The sequence below is a fragment of the Aspergillus costaricaensis genome, assembly GCF_003184835.1.
Source record: "Aspergillus costaricaensis CBS 115574 unplaced genomic scaffold BO79scaffold_3, whole genome shotgun sequence".
NCBI classification, from domain to species: Eukaryota; Fungi; Ascomycota; class Eurotiomycetes; order Eurotiales; family Aspergillaceae; genus Aspergillus; species Aspergillus costaricensis.
The window spans coordinates 887,112-907,203 of record NW_020291803.1 but is presented as its reverse complement, the minus strand read 5'-3'; the positions used below and the strand labels follow the sequence as shown (position 1 = coordinate 907,203).

The 20,092-nt window shown below is 50.4% G+C and overlaps 7 protein-coding genes across 7 annotated transcripts; 6 read left to right on the top strand and 1 right to left on the bottom strand.

The window, feature by feature from the left end:
• Positions 1 to 1,061: 1,061 nt before the first annotated feature.
• Positions 1,062 to 1,651, top strand: BO79DRAFT_43807 (uncharacterized protein). Its single transcript, XM_025689252.1, has 2 exons — positions 1,062 to 1,561; positions 1,625 to 1,651. The coding sequence occupies exon 1, from the start codon at positions 1,134 to 1,136 to the stop codon at positions 1,494 to 1,496; it is 363 nt and encodes a 120-aa protein (XP_025544037.1). The 5' UTR covers positions 1,062 to 1,133; the 3' UTR covers positions 1,497 to 1,561; positions 1,625 to 1,651.
• Positions 1,652 to 6,399, top strand: BO79DRAFT_43808 (uncharacterized protein). The gene has a single exon (XM_025689253.1). The coding sequence runs from the start codon at positions 1,743 to 1,745 to the stop codon at positions 6,300 to 6,302; it is 4,560 nt and encodes a 1,519-aa protein (XP_025544036.1). The 5' UTR covers positions 1,652 to 1,742; the 3' UTR covers positions 6,303 to 6,399.
• BO79DRAFT_43811 (uncharacterized protein) lies at positions 6,399 to 6,808 on the top strand. The gene has a single exon (XM_025689255.1). It carries the CDS (start codon positions 6,496 to 6,498, stop codon positions 6,712 to 6,714), a length of 219 nt encoding a protein of 72 aa, XP_025544035.1. The 5' UTR covers positions 6,399 to 6,495; the 3' UTR covers positions 6,715 to 6,808.
• A 1,944-nt stretch (positions 6,809 to 8,752) lies between these two features.
• On the bottom strand, positions 8,753 to 10,483 carry BO79DRAFT_235054 (uncharacterized protein). The gene is made up of 6 exons (XM_025684447.1): positions 10,252 to 10,483; positions 9,742 to 9,909; positions 9,440 to 9,666; positions 9,206 to 9,261; positions 9,054 to 9,118; positions 8,753 to 9,017 (listed from the first exon to the last, which is right to left on the bottom strand). Exons 1-6 carry the CDS (start codon positions 10,351 to 10,353, stop codon positions 8,862 to 8,864), a joined length of 774 nt encoding a protein of 257 aa, XP_025544034.1. The 5' UTR covers positions 10,354 to 10,483; the 3' UTR covers positions 8,753 to 8,861.
• Positions 10,484 to 13,092: 2,609 nt separating this feature from the next.
• On the top strand, positions 13,093 to 13,492 carry BO79DRAFT_43745 (uncharacterized protein). The gene has a single exon (XM_025689251.1). The coding sequence runs from the start codon at positions 13,177 to 13,179 to the stop codon at positions 13,405 to 13,407; it is 231 nt and encodes a 76-aa protein (XP_025544033.1). The 5' UTR covers positions 13,093 to 13,176; the 3' UTR covers positions 13,408 to 13,492.
• A 2,039-nt stretch (positions 13,493 to 15,531) lies between these two features.
• BO79DRAFT_43738 (protein phosphatase regulator GAC1) lies at positions 15,532 to 18,085 on the top strand. The gene has a single exon (XM_025689250.1). It carries the CDS (start codon positions 15,637 to 15,639, stop codon positions 17,752 to 17,754), a length of 2,118 nt encoding a protein of 705 aa, XP_025544032.1. The 5' UTR covers positions 15,532 to 15,636; the 3' UTR covers positions 17,755 to 18,085.
• A 936-nt stretch (positions 18,086 to 19,021) lies between these two features.
• Positions 19,022 to 20,040, top strand: BO79DRAFT_206938 (histone H4). Its single transcript, XM_025682076.1, has 2 exons — positions 19,022 to 19,150; positions 19,400 to 20,040. Exons 1-2 carry the CDS (start codon positions 19,141 to 19,143, stop codon positions 19,699 to 19,701), a joined length of 312 nt encoding a protein of 103 aa, XP_025544031.1. The 5' UTR covers positions 19,022 to 19,140; the 3' UTR covers positions 19,702 to 20,040.
• Positions 20,041 to 20,092: the final 52 nt, after the last annotated feature.

The window sequence follows — 20,092 nt, the reverse complement described above, 5'->3', positions numbered from 1 at the left end:
GTTGATTCCTCAAGAGACTTCAAATTCCCATGGTGGGAGAAAGAGAATGAAGGCCTGCCTGCATGTGTGGTGTTGCTATAATTAAAATCGAGATGGCTAAAGTCGGCCTCTCCGAATAGTCAGTGACCATCAGTGACGGTCAGTGACCACCACCTGACCGGCTTGGGTCGCCGCCGTGAAAATCTCCGGTCAGCATCAAATCAGCGCCCATCTTCTCCAAAAAAACACACAGACCACTTCGAGCTTGAACCTCGCTTTTTAGTCCTTACAAAGCACTAGTTGACTGCGGCAATCCTGACTGACTGACAACTGACAGAAGACTTACAGTGACCACCAGCATGCTTGGCTGATGCCTGCATCTGCCATTCGCGCGTTGGCCCACGGCAAATGGCCGGTTCAGCGCACGACGGTCTTCCCGCTATCTCACGCCACTCAACTCCATCTCGACCTGTCAAGCGATGCCGTTGAACAATCCCCAACCCTGGAAGACCATGGTCCTTACCAGTTAGAATAGCCGTAACAACCAGGAGTGGGCCGCGGGCATGGATTCCTTCCACTGTCCACTGGCCTTGCCTCTGCTGTCATTACGGCTTGTCCCCAGCCTGGTCGAGCTTGACGGCTTTCGAGAGATTATTCGCCAGCCTGCTCGTGACTTCGGCTGATTTAGATAGACTCCAGGATTGAGACCGTCGATAACAGAGGGCGGGATCACAGGAGATAATTCACCAGATCAAGAAAGGGAAGCAGAGAAAAGGAGAAGTGCCTGCGCCAATTACCATCCCGGTCACATCACTGCTCGAATCCCGACCCAGCGTCGATCGCACGAATCGCGCCAGGATTATCTGTGATGGTTGACGCTCTCTAGACGGATCGTTTACCTACGAATCGGGTTACTGGTTCCCCCACTACGCACGATGTCGCCAAACGGGGTTCGAGGGTAGTCCTGGCTTGTCCAGGTTTCGCAGATGGTCCAGATCTATTCCTGGTACGGGACTAATTAAGACTTCCAGCTCCCAGTTCGCATGCCCTTCTCTTTCTCTCCCTCTTCTTCTTCTCTTCTATTCATCTCTATCGTTCTTTTCGTTGTTTTTTCCTGTGTAGCTGGTCTTGGTTGTTCTATTCTACGCCATTTAATGTGGCTTCCGCATAGTCTACCTTTTTTAATAGACCGACGCTCTCTGACGTGGTCGTGCAGACGGAGCTCGACCTTTTTTTTATTTTTTCTCCTGCATTTAGCCACTCTGAACGTCTCCATACTGTGGCGCAGCGCCTGTACGGTGTACTTGTCGGTCCTTTGTATACTTTTTAAATGTTCTGCTTTCCATAGTTGCAGTCTCGTATCTTCTTGTCGGTCTTGGTTACTATTCTTCTATGACACCTGCCCCCCGCTAAATACGACCGCTTATTTCCCCAACGCTCCATCAAACCGTGGCCCTATTCTGAATAGCTTTCTTCTGCCCCGCCTCTACATACCCCGCTGCGCGGTTACTTTCTAGGTTTTATAATTGACCGGCACCTGTCACTGTCGCAACTCGCACAATTCCCTGACATGTTATGAAGGGTAAGTCATTCCCCAGCTGCTGGCATTGGTTCAATGAAAGCTCACAAGCCTTATCGCTGGTAGCGTTCTCGTCGGCTATAAATATCATCAGACGGAATGATTTCCTGTCTACCTCGTCCTACTCCTATCGTTAGATCGTTGGTCTTCGGACTACAACTGGAGGCTGGACCCAGGTCACACCATGTCGTCGCACAAGTCTGACGGCGGTCGAATACCCCGACTGAAGAATGTCGCCAGCCAGTCCCGGAGCGTATCGTCGCCCGCGATGGCCTCAGCTCGGCATCACGACGCCCCTGCCCAGCTATTGCCCAGGCCGCAAATACCAAGACCAACGCATGCCTCGACTAGGGCCATCCGAGCGTCATCGGTGTCCAGCGCTGAGGAATCTCGTCACAGTGTCGCACGATCAGACCCTTCGACGATCCCGGCCGGTCAGCATGCTCGTCCATCGATACCTCCGCGAACAGCCACGCATCCATTGCCGCCGATACCCTTGCATCCAATGCCGGATGGAGGCGTTCGCCAACCCTTCCACATGGCTGCCGAACCCCTGAACGCCCTTGACACCGACCAGAGGTCCCCTGCTCCCGGTCGACCGCGCAATGTCTTGCGGAGGAAGGCGCCGACAATCGGTCAACATACCGCACAGAACAGACCAAGTTTGGAGAGACTACGACCTGAGAAGCTGAATGTAATTATACCAGATATCCCTACCATTGGGCCAACTCTGAGCGCCTCCTTACGACCCTCTACGAACCGTTCAATTTTAGCGTCACCAATGGCTTCGGAGGATAATCTTTCGACCATCGTACCGGAAGCTCACGTCCAAACCGGTCCGAAGGAACTTGCAAGCCTCAGGACCACTATCAACACACAAAATCTACCACCCCCAACTCCGATAATCCCGTCTGCCAGTAGTCCTTCCACAAGGTATTCAGAATCTCCAGGAGTGTGGAGTAGGACTTCGACACCAACTACTTTATCCTCGTACTCACCGGGAATCGTTCATTCCGCAAAAAGTTCTCGCCTAAGGCAACCTAGTCCATCCCAAAGTCGGCTTCCGGTGTTCTCTCATCAGACACAACAGACAAGCCCTGCGAGTGACCGAGGGCAGCCGGGCGCAACACAGTCACCCTTGTTGGACCAAAGCACCAGAGCAAAGGCATCTGTTATTGAGCCTGCGACGAAACAGTCTTCGGCACAGACCGGCACAACGAACACTACCAACGCATCTTACAGCCACCTTCCCCGTAAGACATCCGCAAGCAGCACTCGACGACTCTCGACCAAAGAGAAACCGAACTCTGAGGCTGAGCAAAAGGTAGAGGAGAAAAGGATATCACGGGTCATGTCTCACGCAGATAAAGTACGAGCAAATTTGCTTGAGAAGCCTCTCCAGATACCCAAAAGGCCGACCAGGGATGGTACTCACCAGTTAATACTGGAACCGTCACCTGTAGTGCAGAGCAATATATCGCCCAAAACGGTGACGGGCCACAAACGTCGAGACTCAATCGAAAGGTCACCCGTTTTAGAGAGACGTCCAGGGTTGAATAGGTCTGCAGCCACCTCAATCGACTCACTGCACGCAAGGGCACCCTCCCTGACCCGTGTACCAGCATCTCCGGAGCTATCGCGAAAGTCGCCTCGCCAACCAGCTAAGGAAGAAAAGCTACAGCATGATTCCGTGGCCTCAGGAAAGTCACGAGGACTTGGCCTCTTCACGAAGAGGTCCAAACCGGACTTGGATGCACGAAGTGAAGGTCGTTCAGCTCGCAAGGGTCCAATTGCTGGGACCGGACATGAAGGCTACGGCCGATATGCTCAGCGCGGCCGCAGATCAAGCGTAAGCAGCAGCACTAGCCGAGCAAGATCGACAAGCACGACCAGAAGCGGCCCTAAATCGGTTGCCAGTAGCAAGGGTAGCACTAGAAGCCGGCCGGAGCTAGACCTTGACGACTTTCTACTCGGTCGCCTCGAGCCAGTGATCATAAGGGGTGGGAATGTGGATGGGATTGCTTTTCAGAGGAGGCCAAGCGAGCAAAGCACAAGTGGTTTCAGTACAGCATCTACCTCAAACTTGACGCAGCCGTCTATAATTTCCGAGTCTCCCGGTTGCTCTACAGAGACACTCGCTAGTTCTCGAGCATCTGCAGACTCAGTGGAGCCGACCACTAAGGGCATGAAGCATCAGATCTCATTTGAACAGCAAAGGGTGGCATATTCGCGCCCACAGACAGGTCCGACGGTCACAAAAGCGCCTGCAGCTTCTTCAATCCAGGACTTACATCAATCGAACCTTGAAGTTCGTCCTATGCGTCCCAAAGTACCGGTAGACACGCAAAGTCCACAAAAACAGACAAAGCGAGGCCTGGGCTTGAAGTGGAATTTCTTCCAGAGAAAACAAGAACCCGAAAAGCAAGAAGGAAAGATAAAATCCCGTACTGCACCTCATCTTCATGCGACTGTGGCTCCAGCGCCTGTGCACCGACCTATTGCACACTACGCCCTAATTGACATGGACTCTGATCCCTTGGAAGAAATCGTACACAACGTGGAGAATTCACCACCCACTGAGGAGGACGAACTCAGCTCCCCAGTGGAAGTACCAGCTGCTTTAAACATCAAGAAAACACCGGAATCCATTCTCCTACCATCACCACCAAAACTACACGATGCCATATTTCGAGATCAGCCTCAGTCACCGAAAGTGTACTTCAACAAGAGCCTGGTACCACAAAGCCCAGAGGTAAAGCCAGAAGGGGAGCGCCAAAGTCGCCTGACGTCCGTTGGGCGCATCCCACGTGTAGTCTCAAGGCGCGAAAGACCGCACAAGCCGGCTGTACAGTCCTTCTCAAGGCCATTCAGTGTGGCTCAATCACCACCGTCTTTGACTGCCCCGGTTGCTGAGACCTCGGGTGGTATCTCGTTTTCACCCATCTTCACACAGGGCCCTCTTTATCCTACACTTCCCGGCAAATCTGACTACAAGTTTGATCTCACTAATCCTTTCAAGGATCCCTTGAAAGGTAGTGTCTTAGACTTCATTGCCGGGCCCTACTCCAAGGAAGAGTTCATGCGATTCTCACCCAGAAAGGATTCCGTTTTGTCTACTTCTAGTGGCTCTGACAGTCTCGCTGCTGTAACGGCCGTCATGCCAGGTCCTGATTCTGAGTTGACTGAGGATGAAATATGGGGTGAATATGATGACTTAATCGACCATGTTCTTTCCCCGCAAACGACAAGCACGCTCTTCGAATCCGAATCCGAGGTAGATCACAAGCTTGAGCTAGCGACCATGGCGAGCAAGACTCTGCAGGCAGAGATAAACGGGGGACCAGGAATGTCTGCACCATCTGAGCAACCTGCAGTCGAGCTTACGGCCTCGTCACCTAGATCTAGCACTGGCTCTGTCAGGCTTCGAAGGTCCAGAATTGTTGCAGAGCTACATTCGTCTTTGGTCCCGTCATCTCAGCCTTCGTACAGTGAGATCATTGCTAGTTACTGTGACGATCGAAGCGAGAGTAGCATAGTGGAGAAGGAGGTAGAGGCCAAGCTATTGGCACCAAATCCAATAGTCGAACAACAGTCAGGCTTACTAAGTTCACCAGCCCTGGCTACATCACCGAGCTTCGAGATCTGTCGACAGCGCAACACCGTTCTCTTCGACATCGCAGAACGCGATCGCGAAGGGCCCACCGCTCATACCAATATCCGATCTGGGTCTCTGATGACAAGCCGGTGGCTCTCCTTTGGGCGAGTCCTCTTTAGTCCAGCACACAACCATGCCAAAGGGTCTGACCAAGAACGTATCCTGGTGGTCGATGGACTGGGAAATGATGATTGGTCATTCTACTGTGCTTTGACATATCCAAACGCGGAGGTGTACAGTCTTACTGACGGGCCAAAACCAATTGCATCCAAGCACCCACAAGCATGGCAGCCTCCATCAAACCACCACACCATTCAACACACGAGTCTCGATGATCAGCTGCCTTTCCCAAGGGGCTTCTTCGCGGTGGCTGTTTTACGATTCCCAGCTGCCTGTTCCGAAAAGGCGCAGGATAATATCATCTCTGAATGCAAGCGCGTCCTTCGCGCAGGTGGTTATCTGGAAATGAGTATCCTCGACCTGGATATGGTGAACATGGGAATCCGCACGCGAAAAGCCGTAAGGACCCTGAAGGAACGGACGTACACATCCGACGCAAATATTAGCCTCAAACCTGCAAGCGACAGCATTCAACGGCTGTTAGGGCGCCATAAATTTGACAACCTCCGACGATGTATGGTACGGATCCCTGTTGCTGGAATGATCGTCCGATCATCAGCGTCCTCCACCTCCACCTCATCATCAAATCCATCCACCATACTTGCAACAACCTCCCCAAATACCACCGTATCCCCCCTTACAGGCCTGTCAACAGCTGCCAAAGCGAAAGCAAAGGCGCATGGAAAGTCCTCCTCCAACGACACGGACCTATCCCTAGGCGATCTCCTCTCGGACCCTTCCCCCTCGCCTTCTAACGACGAATCCATTCGGAAGATCGTTGCTAAGGTTGGTCGATGGTGGTACACCAGATGCTATGAGATTCCTGTGCTCCCCAACGGCGACGTTGCCCTTAGCATCTGGTCTGACAGAAAGATCCTCCGCGAATGTCAACAGCGCGGCACTGGTTTCCGCCTGTGGATCGCATATACACAGAAACCGAGCGAAAAGCGACGAACGGCAAGTGTGTAGCAGTAATGCTCATGACTTATTATTCTTTGTGACGACCGATATGATATGACTTTATGATAATGCTGTCGCTATTGTTGCACAACCGACCAACCAACCAACCAACCAACAACAACCTATGTAATGATGTCTGTCACTCTTACGATACGGGAGTCAAAGGGTCCAGGAAAGACAAAAACAGATTGCTTGATTGATTATGAAACATGATACCTTGTGCATGTACTGTGTTTTTCTATTTTCTTTATGTTTTGTTGTTTTGGATCATCTTTCAGTCTTAAAGCTGGACTTGGGGCGGCTGTCTGAACATTACATTTTTATTTATATTAACAAAGTTCAATCTGGCGTTGACTTTTCTTTTTCAACTTCGAATTTCCCATCTGTACTTATTTATTTGCCCTCCATAAAGCAGGCTTAATGGGTAACGGTACTTTATTCCTTTCTTTCCTTTCAATTCGATTCCATATTTCATTCAAGTTCCAAATCTGACTACAACACTGACTATATTCGTGACACCTACATCATAAATACAACACACATCTGAATCAGTAAACGTAACATATCTATCCATCTCCTTGTCTCATGCTGTTGCCTATTCCAGGCATCTGTATTCCTGATACATGAAACATAGTAACTATCTGGCACTTCGTCAGATAATAAAAAAATAACAACAACTTTTATAACTAACTAACTGAGAACTAATGACTCCTAAATAGTACCTAAGCAGGCTGATAATCATAGTACCACCGATGCTATCAAACATACCATGCATGCATCCATCCATCGATCAGGCAATGACATTTCCAATACTAGGTCACTCTTATGAGCTACTAATAGCGGTACCTTTGTTCACAATAGTTGAATCCTAGTAAGGATAAGTTTGACTTTCTTCAAAGAATTCGCTCAGTCTGAATCTGTCAGTCAGTGCATAAGCACCTACTGCTACCCCCATCGCAATGTCGTCTGCCCGACCGACCGATCAGTTAGTTTTCCGCCGCTTGAAGTCAATATGAGATCAGTAGTAGTAGTGGGTTGAATGGATCCGGATTATATCTCCTGTCTATTAATGTAGTAGTAGTTGGTAGGTGTGAGGTGACATTGCCACTGTGGCAGACTACATACTACCTACATGCAGACTGACGTACAGTAAGTAAGGGGTTATAGTTTGTTTGTGATATTATTCAGGTAGTAGGTTAACTGTTTGTATTTGTGGCGAGGGGGGGAAAGGTGAGCGACCGATCGGATTGCTCTTGCATGATGATGATGATGATGATGATGATGAGTCTATTGAATAGAGAAAGAAGGAGAAAGAGTGAAGGAGGTGTTGTTTGTGGCGATGGCTATGCTAGGAGGGTAGAATGGGTAGCTACTATGTAAATCATGATAGAGGTGGTGGTGGTGGTGGTGGCTAATGGGAGCAAGCTCCCTAGTTAACTTTCTTGGACTACGTCGGGGTGCATTTTGTGGCTTTGAGGGACATTAGCTGGGCTATACCGTTGATGCGCTATTATGTCGAGCATGTATGAGTAAATATTCGCTTTTTGGTTTTGCTTTTGTGGCGTTGGATGCATGTCGCGTAGATTACCTTGTGTGTTGGCATAGGAGTTGTGCAATCAGTCAAAATACTTCTCCAGGTTTCTGGAAGATAGGTAAGGAGGGCATTCGACTTTCTTGGTGTAATGCTTGGTTCATGGGGTTTGTTGTATTAGGATTGTTGCTGGCTCGCTGGAACTTGTTGAAGATGGTGGTGTGTGCCATGGCTCGTGATCGGGGTGTGAGAGGGGGTAGACAAAAGTGGTGAGAACCTAACATGTGTGGTCGCATGGGGACTGGGATGGCCGCGGAGAAGGTTCGATACCGCGATGGTCGCACATGGTGATGAGTTGGCGGACCAGGGTTGTCCGGTCTGTGTGATTTGTACCCCGCAATGTCCATCAAAATGAAGCTGAATTCGCGGCAAGAGTTGAGCGACGTGTTGTAGGTAGACTCTGGTCATGGTGAAAGAGGAAATAAGTTGAACTTACCATAGTGAATTGGGGTCGTGTTGGGATCTAGAACCGGATGCTCCTGTTACCTCACCGGTAACATTGTTTTCATCGGTATACTAGTCCACCCTGGGCCCCCAAAACAGATACCCAATAGCACTGCCTCTGGAAGAGGGGAGCGTCGTGGGCTGTTGTCCACTGAGGGGTTGCGCGCTCGGACAGTGCCTAGTCCGAGTCAATGGCATGTTTGACATCCCCGTCGCTGGCTCCCACTGGCCAAGGTAGTGTCTGTGCTCGACGGACCCCGGCCCAGTGGCATTACTACTCGGCTTGTGCGGCGGAGGACCTACACCCGGGCTAATGAGGCGCCCCCGAAATTGGCATCGGACCATCCGATATCACTCGATGAAGGTCAATCTGAAGAGCGGGGAGGGAGGTGGCTCTTAGCTTAGGCCGGTCATGGGTATGGCTGTCATGTGTACACAAGAAAGATATTGGTAGGGCGCAGTCGGGGCGATCGGAAACCGTGGGGTGGATCGTATGCTGTGCTATTACTCGCTCACGCTTGTGTAGAACGTTACTAATGCGAGTGAGCTTGCCCTATGTGGCATCGACACCTAACATGACGGCCAGATTTCCAACGCAGGTATAGTTCTCCGACCGATCCGTGTTTGACAGCTTTCATGTGCGCCATATAGATGCTGAAATAATGATACTCGGCCGTCTGTTCACATTGCTAAAGACTGTGTTTGACACTCCAACATGAACAGACAGCCGCGCGGGCCGATATGAATTGCGTAAACCTGTTGGATCTGTACGAGCCACGAGAGATGCCCGCTCAGAGAACCCCACAAGTCCCTTGAGCCAAGGGCCTAGGGGCGGTTTAGAATCCACAGCAGAACTGTACCAACTCCTCTGCCGTACCCTGGCGATCAACAATCAGGTGGTCAGGAGCTGCATGGTGAAACGGAACGTGATCGCTCTCAGAGGCTATGGTATTGTCTTCTCAGGATCACGGCTACGGATGAAGTTGCGACCATCGGGTATTGACAGGGTGACGCCCGTGCCAAGCATGTTATTGTTGATCGGAAATGTCAGTAGGTAGATTATAGTAAGAACCGATGAATCAATAGCCGCAGCGGCCTGTCAATAGTATACAGGAGAGTTCCTGCATCGTGATGCACAGCATAGCCGTCATCATGCGAGTCCCAAGAATGGTCGCGATGAATGATCGATGGAGGAAGTATCGTACCGATCACAAGAGGCATCAACGAAGATACGCAGCAAGCACGCAAGCAGGCTCGCGCGAAGATCGGTTTCCCCGTGGGGTCTCCAGCTGAGGTTCTGCTGCGCCAGCCATCGTGGGCGGCACAGCTTCCCCACTGCTCTTGGGAGAGAGAGTGCGGAGTTGAGAAGCTTGCGACGCAGCCCATGGGTCGAGACCGCAGCGGTTATCGGACAGGAAGAAGCAAGCCGTTTGCGTGCAGAGACTCCGCGGTGGGCCGGAGCGATAAGAGTTTCTGAGCTGGCCCACGAGCCAATCTGACATCCGTTATGTTGCACCCTGCCGCTAGCAGCGAGCTTCCCCGCCCGGCTTCGCAGTAGATACGAGCAGAGAGTAGTGTAAACTTCCTAGACCGCCTTTAGGTGATATGCACGTCCAGATTCATACAAAGTTTAACGTCTCCGGAACGTGTATCTTTGTCAGAAGTAGCGAAAAGAGGAGATACCATAAAAATAGAGGACCTCAAGCGCTGGGGCTTGAACTTCGGGGGGAGCGTGGGTTGTCGATCAAGGAGGACGGCTGTGCTAATCGGCGCCGATTACCCGCTCGGGCGCTCGACCGGCCGTTGTAGCGTCAGTCGTAGGCAGAAGCTAGTCGTCCGAGGACAGCTAGTCCTGTCAGTGCTCAAACTCAGCTAGTTTCAAGGGGCGTTGATGGCGTTATGTCGGAGATGAGGAGCACGCACGTCAATTGCCTCGAGGGGTTCTAGCGGATTTTTGAATAAGAAAGGCATTGTTGTTGGCCTTTTTCCTCTGCAGTGGGATCTGACCAGCCCTAAAACCAGCATTTGTCCTTTGTTTGTCTAGCTTTTTCCTCGATTGCGCGGTAAGCTGTATGGAAAAAGATAGACAATAGTATAAAATCCATCAAGAAGCAAACAAGTTTAGTAGTGATAGGCTTTGATGGGCAGAGCTAAGATGGGAGAGTTGAGGGAGAAGGAGGAACGCGAAAGGCTGAGACGACGGGGGCGAGGAGCCACACTAGCGCGGTTCTGCAGCTGCACAAGAGATGCCGGCGCTCGTCGAATGAGAACTGCGCCATCCGGACCTCACGCGTTCGGAACGACATTACATGACTTCCATCGAACGAGGCCCGATCATCGCTCCCGTCTAGCCAAGATCGGTGGCTTCAAGATATCTTTCTCTCTATCACTGTCAAACCCCACCACCACCACCCCAACCAATGTCCTCTCACTGACCGTCCAGATCCTGCCGATATGATTTCCATCATGGCACCCAGCAGATGGACCACCAATTAATGACTATCCGCTGTGGCTTGCATGCCCGGTGGCAAATCAGACACGCAGCCAATCGATACCATCACAGGAATTGAGTTGAGAACTACTAAAGTCGGCCAGGGGGGCGCCGCCCCTGCCGTGCGGTGAGTCGAGCCATGATAAGACCCGGATGGAAAGTGAGACAAGCGCTCGCTCGATGCTGGTCGTGCGAGCAGGGAGGAGGAGGAGGAGGAGGAGGAGCCCATAGGCCCGTGGCATCGAAGCGTCGCGGATTCCTACTAGATGAGACCTAGTAGTATCTAGACCAGAGGCTACCGCAGACATGAGTATCCGCGATGGGGGCGAGAACAGCAGCTTCAGAGCCAGTCATCGTCCGAATAGCCCTCTGTCAATGAATGCACCCTGAATTTAGCCACCGAATTAGTCCCCCCCCCCTCCCCCTCGATGAAGAGATGAAAGGGGGTGGGAGAAAGAGTGTCCAAGCATCGGACCGGGGTGGCTCTCTCCGACATAGGCCGTTACACAAGCGATGCAACACTCATCTGAAGATTCGATTAGAAACCGAAATTGCTCAATATCAAAGGGGGAGTGCATTATCAACTCCCGATGTCTATGCAAGCCCGTTGCACCAGGGCTGGGGATGATAAGGATACCTGCTGCTGTTTCTCCTCCCCCTACATACAAACCCAAATCCATACAGAATTTTCCTAAGTCAGTTGGGAAATGGGTGGTGGATAATAATGTTAAGCGTCCATGCGCAGCGGCAGCCAAGAAATGCGACGTCGACCAGGTCACTAAAAACTCCCGATGCTAGAAGCCAAGAGTTGCTGCGCACAGCCAACTTCCTTTTGAATTTTTTCTTCTCTGGAGAGGTCCATCAATTCCGTGTGCAGGATAGCGCGGACACTCGGTTGGCCAGATCAAGGCAGCGCTGCAGCATAAGTCTTTTAAATTCTCCCGTGGTCCGTGCAGACCTTCAGCATGACGACTGACCTGACAACGCGATTCGATGGGAATGGGCAAGGAAGCGAAAGGAAGGGGAGGGAGAGAAGAAAGTATCAAGTGAGGTTCTCTCACTCTCTCACTCACACTCAGGGAAAAGTATCTTTTCTGATGTCATACTGGCAAGGTGCCTTGGAAATGGGTCGTTGGAGTAGCGCTAAGCGACCGGGCAGCTATCCATTCATATCCACTTCCCAACCCAGTCTCCGTATATTAGTTATAGTCTAGTCTAGTACTAGTAGTAATCTGCCTCCGGTGTGGGTACCGCAATTACTAGCCGCTTCGGCCCTAGCCCCCGCGTCCCTCCAGAAAAGTAACAAAGACGGCGCCAATCTTCCATCAGCATATTATAAAAAATGACTTGTAGCAATTTTTAGCTTACAAGTCGACCAATGTGGCTGGAAATTGGTCACTTCTCATCATTAATCTGAGCATGGCAATGCAGACATCTTACGAAGATGCATGTTTGGGGAGGACCCACCCCGGTGAAAGGAAGAAGAAAAAAAGCAAAGAAAAGGAGACAGTCTAGAATGTCTAGAATGTCTATCCTTCAAAGTCTGAAAGGCGGAGAAGATGGTGATCGACCAACCCTCGTGCGAAGAGCACAAGTGTGTCTCAAGAAAATCAAGCAAAACATGGGATGTTGCAGGACAAGACAAGACAAGAGACAAGAGAGAAGAGATGTGAGTGTGTGAGGAGAGAGAGAGTGTGTGTGAACGTGCGCGCACTGACAAAGCAAAGGGACAGGTCTGCATCCGCAACCCACCCTCTCCCCCCTGGCGTTACGCTCTACTAATGTGCGTCCTATGTAGGTTGCGCATCAGTCAATTAAAACCCACTGGATTCTCAGGCGAGGTTATAATTATAATCGTACTAAACTAGACTCACTAGTCAACCAACGTAGGTTAATATATCCTCAGATTACTTTATGTCAGACATATTCAGTGGAGTTGGGGTGGTTAGGAGTTAATAGACCGACCGATCGCAACCACCCACAGATATGACTAACTGACAGAACTTGACTTCAGTACTAGCTGGATATTCACTAGCCTCCCCAACATTTCCGCCTCTAGACCGTCCAGGCCTCCTTAGTGAAAAACCACTTCCGGTCCCGTTGGTTGGGCGGTGGCAAATTTAGACTGGCGCTACGGGAGGGCCTGAAAGACTGGAAACATCCCGTAAGGTAGAAGAAATGGAGGGAAAAGAAACCAGAGAAATTGGGATGAATGAAAAGAGGAAGAAGAGTGGGTGAGAGGGAGAAAGAAAGCTGGGGGTGGGGACCATGGTTGCCATACGTAAAACCGCACGGTCGGACGTACCTAGACTCACTACTACTGACTAGTAGTCATCTACCTACTCTTACTGCTGAACATGTTCGGTCGGGGACGGCTTCAGGACCAAACTTGGCTTATCGGTGAGATAACTACTTCCATGGAACAGATCAAGTCAACTAATCATCTGCTGATAAGAAAAACAGATCCTCCGGAAAGGATCACCAGCGGCTACTACGTAGTACTAGAGATGGGGTCTGTCTCAAGTTTTGTAGATAGTATGAGGGAATGGCGGAGTGGGAAGGGGAAAAGTAATAAAAAAATAAATTAAAATCAATGGTATCATAAAGGAGGTGATGGATTTGTATGGCGACATCAAGGGAAAAGACCGGAAGGATGCACGTATGCCTTGATCCTGGGCATTCCTAGTGAGCACGTACATCATACTAAAGTAGCACATACATCGTTACACACATACCGACAGAGACAAAGTGGACTGGAATACTCCGGACATGCAGCCTTGAAGATCACCTGGCCTCCACCTTGAGCCACATGTACTGTGGACTGATTAGGTGCTTTTCCATCATTCTATTCATCTATCGCATGGGTCTGTGTCTTATCTATGAAAAACAATCCATAGTTGTTCTACTACGATGGTAGCATTCATTGATATTGATTGTCCTCAGTTTCTCACCTCCATGAGGTCCAAGGAGAGAATATGATAGGAAGATAAGCAGCCAATGATGCCATCCGGGTCCAAGGTACCGGCCGGGCAAAGAATGCGATCGGAGAGGCGAAAAAGCCGGGCAGGGTTTCAATTTTTCAACTCAGTCAATCAGACAATCACCACCCTCCATGATGGAACCAATTTGCTACCAGACAGTTCGACATACGACACTTTCTACAGGCAGGACCGAGATATCGCTTTACCAAGGACCCACCGGGCCGGAACGCACTGACTGGCCGGCGAGGGATCGTCTCCAGTCCCAGACCGTTCGATCGCCTATTTTAAGTTGGTTAGTAGCGTCCCAGCACCCGTATTTACCGCTAATACCACCTCCGCCCGCCGCCATCATCATCCTCTCATTGCCCTCCGTCCTGTTCCGGGTACGGCGGCAACGCGGCAGGGAATCTTCTTCTTCTTCTGCTTGTCTTTTTTATTTTCTTTCCAACGGTCGTCATCACGAAACATTCCCCCCCTTCCCCATCCCTCCCTAACTGAAGCATGAAAGACTAGAGAAATACAAGAGGGGGAGTCAATCTCTGATAACAAAATAAATAAATTAAAATACAGAATTAAATAAATAAATAGAAAGAAATAAATAAGGAAATGAATCAAGGTGAACAGACCTCTTCCCCTTCACCAAACAGGTATCATTCATTTCTCCTTCAGGGGAAAAGCAAGTAGAAAGTGACGGAGAGGGGAAATCCGAGCAGTGGATTTTCCCTTCTGTTTCTTTGCCCCTCCCTGGCTGAAGGTTACCAACTTTACCAGGACGTACCGAATTTTCCTTGCCTTCGATCCCTCTTGACGTCCGAGCTCCCTTATCAATATCATTCCTGAGAGGTTCTTTTCCTTTGGGATTATTTTTATTTTTCTTTTCCAACTTCCATGCTTATTTTCTCTTTTGGATTTTCTTTTTCTTCTTTTTTCCCTTTTTTAAATTAATTAATTTTTTTTTTCTTTCCCCGTCAAGTGCGGCTTACCCTAATATTTTGCTCTCTTCTCCACTCCGTCACCTTCTCATATACTCCATTACCCATCCATCTATCGCCCGTTTCTCTTTCGATTCACCACGAACTTCTTTGTATCTAATTCCTCTTCACTGTGCTGGAAACTACTCCCTGCTCGGCTGTTCGACACACTGCCCAGCTTCTTATTTGTCTTCTCTGTTCCTCCTACTCTTTTCTTTCATGTTTGTAGTTTCTTCCACGTTCAGTTCATACTAGATGTCGAGTCCGCAAGGTGAGTGTATTCGTCGAGTCGACCTCGTGCTTTTCTTTCGTGAATCCCTCTTATCGCATGGCTACTATTCTTCCCCCAACTGTCTCCAATGCAAATCTCAGCGATGATTTGTGTGTCTGGGATCTTGATCGTTGCTCTCATCTGTGCCACTGCCCGGGATCTCTTGTCTCGTAACACCCTGTTGGCTGCATCCGCCCTCCGCCCCCGGCTTTGCCTCCAACGCTCCTTCTGATACCCTGGAACACCCTGACCTCCCAGTCACACCACTTTCCTCTTCTTCTTTTACCGACCGTCTGGCATGATTTGTAACATCGGCCCTCCATCTTCCCTTTTCTTGATATGATCGCCCATGTGGAGGCAATGCTGCTGCTGCTGCTCATCATCCTCGCCACTGTTTGATATCGTTTCCAGGCGCCGCCTCCACACTCTGGCTAACGTGGGGAAACTAGAATATATCAACAGACGCCGTTTCTCAGGACCAGAAGCCTTCTGTTCATAAAGACCTATCCTGAAACGAGCTTCACCACCCTGTCGATCTTATTTTCCACCTCATTGCCCACTCTTGTGTCTGCTTACACAAGCACTCCCGGCCGGATGCCATACACTGCGCCGTTGAAGACGTCGCCTTCCGCGCAGCACATTGAACACTCTGAACTCACTCCACAATCCTGTCCTAGCTCTCCCACCGCTGTCGTCTCTCACCATCAACGCCAGCACCTGCCTCGCTCGTATTCTTCCACCTCATATGTGCGAAGGCACCGACGAAGCCCTTCAAGTAGCAAGGTCTTTGTCTTTCCAGAGCCCGAAGGTCATATAAAAGTGGATCATGTCAACGACCCTCATGCCAGTATTCGAACGTCACCGCCTCCCATAAGTGATGCTGTCATCCCTCCTGGGGCTCTGATCTCACCTCCTGAATCTGCCAACAATTCAAGTGATGAAGAGGTGTCATACCCATCCCAGGACGGGCTCCAGCTGAAGAAATTGGAGGCTGCTGTGAGGTCCATTGAGCAGAGACGAGTGTCCTCGCCGGAGAGACAGCTGTCGGAGGTGCAGTCCTCATCGAGCATGGCAGCCATTGCTGGTGGCCCTGTTCAACCTCCACGGCCGCCCCTCTCCAGAGAGGCTCGCAAGATTTCCCACTCTCGATCGGTTACAGAAACCTCAATTGACCGTAGACAGGAGGAGGCTTTGACTAGCTCTCCAGAAGAAAGTGACAGAGATGACGAGCCCCCGGTCAGACATCCTATGGTCCGCAAGAAGTCTGGGGAACTGGTGAGGCCAGCTCTTCGCCCACCTTCAGCTCGGCGGCGCCCATCTAGCATGCCGGGGACTCCAACTTACGCAAAGGCGGTTCACTTCGACGCTCAGCTGGAACATATCCGTCATTTCCTGCAATTGGATAAGCCTCAAGCCGTAAGTGCAGACACATCGCCAGTGGAAGACTATGACGCAGCAGAGGAGTTTCCGTTCAAGAAGGGTCATCGGGACATGCCCGCTTTTGAATGGGAGCTTGGTCTGTCGAACTTTCCTAAAGACAGCCCTTCTCGGGCTAAGCAACGCGTTCGATTGGAACGCCTGCACTTGTCTTCGGATAAAAACACCATGATCGGCGTCGTTGGGGTTGCCAACCTGGCTTTCCACAAGCACGTTGCTGCTCGGTTTACTCTCGACCATTGGAAGACTGTTTCTGAAGTCTCAGCCGAGTACAATGATGACCCCCGACGGAAGCCTACTCAGGATGGCTATGACAGGTTTGCTTTCAGCATCCGGCTGGATGACCAAGCAAATTTGGAGAGGAAAACCATGTTTGTGTGCATTCGCTACAATGTCGCTGGAGAGGAGTACTGGGACAACAACAACTCACAAAATTACCAAGTCAACTTCCGCAGGGTACAAAAGGAAATGCCCCAGGCCCGTGCTCCTCCCTCCGCACGTCCTCGTACGAATTTGCCTAGGAGCAGGAGCTTTGCTGGATCCAACAGTCGCCCACACTCAATGCCGCCTTCATTTGATGCCTTGTCCGAGATGGACAAGTACATCTCGTTCGGCAACCCACCAACGAATGGCAAGAAGGAACATTTGGGTGATGATGATCCGCATGATGTTGAAATGGTGGCTCCGATACGTCGCGATAAGCAGAACCATCAGGTCTTTGGAAATCGTTACGATTTCGAAGCCTCCTTGTCGGCAGCCATGCGGACCAAACCTACTCACGATCGCACGACATTGACAGCTCGAGCAAAATCGAAACTCCCGTCGCATGGTAGTCACGGCCATTCGTCGGAACGGAAAGCAAGCCACAAGGAGGAGAACGCACCTTTGCCTAGCAGAGGTAGCCAGCAACCAGGGTCCTCAGACCACCATAAACCCTCTACCATCGTTTCTGGCAAGCCGCATCGCGAGTCGTCGGTGTATAAAGAGTTGGTTGATAAATACTGCTTCTTCGGATCCGGATCGATGAATTACCCAAGTGGTGCAGTTGGTCCCGTCACGGGAAGTCCGGACTATGAAACCCGGACGGGGTCTAGTAGCAGTTCCAGCTCGGTGTCTCCCTGCTCATCTCCTCCCATGGATGGGGTCTATGGTGGTGATACTCGACACTCCCCTGCCGCTCCGTCGTCACCGAACCATATCGGATATCCATATCTTCAGCCTATGCAAAACAGTTTTATGAAGGATACGCAGACACCTGCTATCATCCAAGGATGAACGAAGATGCACAAGCGCTTTAGACCCCGCCGCCTACGAGATCACAACGCGAACGTCCTTTGCTTTCTACATGTCTCTGTGTCCCTCCGTCGATGGAAGACACGAAATTTTCTTTTTCCCTCTTTCTCTTTTTACCCCAGTGGGTATAAGCTTTCTGAAGGCTATCAAGCATGACTTGAAACTCTTAAACGACAGTGCAGTTGTCAACCCGACCTGCTCACCTGGTGTCCGTGAAGCCGCCTCGTTCCCATCTTCGACTCGACTTTTGTTGATGCGTCCGCCTAAGTATCTACGAGGATCCTTTGCGATGTATTATAAACCGCGGGATCTGACGTTATGCTGGGAGGTGCATTGTTTCCTACCTATACAACACAGGGGGGCTTTTTTCCAATACATTGGGGCGCGGCTACGATTCTGCTACAGTAACGATTACGATTTGATGTCTTGTATCTTTCCTTTGCAGTTATTTTTTGTCAGTTATTTACCGGGGCTACCTTTGCTGAGTGGATGGGATGCATGGTAGGTTCCTGCGCAGCATTTCCAGGGAAGCGAGGAGGCGAAGCAAGGAAAAGTGTTCGCATTGAAGTGGTCTAACGCATTTGCATCATTGTTTTTCGTCATCTACTTCCGTCAATGATGATCTTCTGTATGGTGTTCGGAGCATGAATTATTCTGTTTCCTGTACCTTATGTCTTAATTCTTTCTCTACGCTCATGATTTCTCCAAGTTTTGCTAAGGGTGGGTGGTGCATGGGTTCTCATTTTTATTCGAATTTCTGTGCTCCAGGGAGGGTCCGTGAAGCGCGTGTAGCTGCTATCCAAATTATGCAATGGTACACAATACAACGAATTAGATTGCGAGAGATGCAAGTTTGCCACCAATGTAGAGAGTAGAATCCATGTATGTTGTACAGCGTATATGGCGGAGGAAGTGACACCCGGCCGCCAAGTCTCACGTGACGGACCGGCCGCCTTACGGCCTGAGCCGCGCGGGCAGCAGCAGAAGTTGGTCCCCAGCGGGAACAGCGCCAACCCGCAACCCGCAAAATCACCACCTCGAAAGCGGTCGTTCATAACGCCCTTTTTTACCCCCGCGGCCCGCCAATCAGGCTTCTCCATTGCTTTTGACCCTTCCAGATCACCCTCTGGAGCTTAGTCATTCACTCCAAGGGGCAAAGCAGCGAGATCACGCTCTCGCTTGCCGCCCGCACCGCGAAACCTATATAAACCGGTGGCTCCTCCTTCTCCGCCACCTTCTTTCGCTCTCTCTCGACTCTTTTCTTCCTCTCAGCGATCGGCCCGCAACGCGTCACGCCAAACCACCCACCACTTTCCATCAACCTTCCATCTCATACTTCTTCCAATCAATTAATCTCATCTCAGCAATATGACTGGACGTAAGTATTTAATCTTCTTTTCTTGCTTCAGTTACTAGTTCCTCGTCGTTCCCTACTCTCGGGTTGGGATGGTGGTGATGATCTTGGATGATCTTGATGATGCACCTCTGGCAACACGTGACCGCGTACCTGTCACGCCCACGCGTCGTGTCCAAGATTCCATCTGATCTTCACTCCACCCTCACATACCTCCTTCACTTAATTAATTAAACATAGTATCACTCAACATGTACTAACATTCTCTCACAGGCGGAAAAGGAGGCAAGGGTCTCGGCAAGGGTGGCGCCAAGCGTCACCGTAAGATCTTGCGTGACAACATCCAGGGTATCACCAAGCCCGCTATCCGCCGTCTCGCTCGCCGTGGTGGTGTCAAGCGTATCTCCGCCATGATCTACGAAGAGACCCGTGGTGTCCTCAAGTCCTTCCTCGAGTCTGTCATCCGTGATGCCGTCACCTACACTGAGCACGCCAAGCGCAAGACCGTCACCTCCCTCGACGTTGTCTACGCCCTCAAGCGCCAGGGCCGCACCCTGTACGGGTTCGGTGGTTAAATTATCTTCAACCACTCGGAAGGGATTCGCTGCGCTGGTGTTTGTCGTCTCTCTGGTTGTGAACCTTCGACTGGATTGTGGACTAGACCGGCAGGATCCGCCGTACATTCTATTTCTGATTTCTGGGGGCTATTTCTTTTGACTCGTTACGGTATTGGGGTTTGGGATAACTGGGGTTCTTTTTTTCTACAATTGGAATGGATTATGTCCACGGGTTTGATACTCTTACAACTTGCTTATTTTCTTGTTAATGGGATCGGATGGATGGATTCGAAATTATTGTATCTAGACGGCCCTTCGAGGCTTGATGGACGAAATATCACGTGAATGATCGTTGATACTTAATTTTGATATTTGCTTTTCCAGCCGTAATTTGTCTATATAGCACAGA

What these genes read in the sequence shown, in the direction of transcription:
- BO79DRAFT_43808 (XM_025689253.1), top strand. Translation starts at nt 1,743, where the DNA reads ATGTCGTCGCACAAGTCTGACGGCGGTCGAATACCCCGACTGAAGAAT.
- BO79DRAFT_43807 (XM_025689252.1), top strand. Translation starts at nt 1,134, where the DNA reads ATGTGGCTTCCGCATAGTCTACCTTTTTTAATAGACCGACGCTCTCTG.
- BO79DRAFT_43738 (XM_025689250.1), top strand. Translation starts at nt 15,637, where the DNA reads ATGCCATACACTGCGCCGTTGAAGACGTCGCCTTCCGCGCAGCACATT.
- BO79DRAFT_235054 (XM_025684447.1), bottom strand. Translation starts at nt 10,353, where the DNA reads ATGCTGGTTTTAGGGCTGGTCAGATCCCACTGCAGAGGAAAAAGGCCA. An exon ending in CAAACGGCTTGCTTCTTCCT is followed by an intron (nt 9,667 to 9,741) that starts GTCCGATAACCG and finishes CTCTCCCAAGAG; the next exon opens with CAGTGGGGAAGCTGTGCCGC. An exon ending in CCTGATTGTTGATCGCCAGG is followed by an intron (nt 9,119 to 9,205) that starts GTACGGCAGAGG and finishes GGGTTCTCTGAG; the next exon opens with CGGGCATCTCTCGTGGCTCG.
- BO79DRAFT_43745 (XM_025689251.1), top strand. Translation starts at nt 13,177, where the DNA reads ATGTTCGGTCGGGGACGGCTTCAGGACCAAACTTGGCTTATCGGTGAG.
- BO79DRAFT_43811 (XM_025689255.1), top strand. Translation starts at nt 6,496, where the DNA reads ATGAAACATGATACCTTGTGCATGTACTGTGTTTTTCTATTTTCTTTA.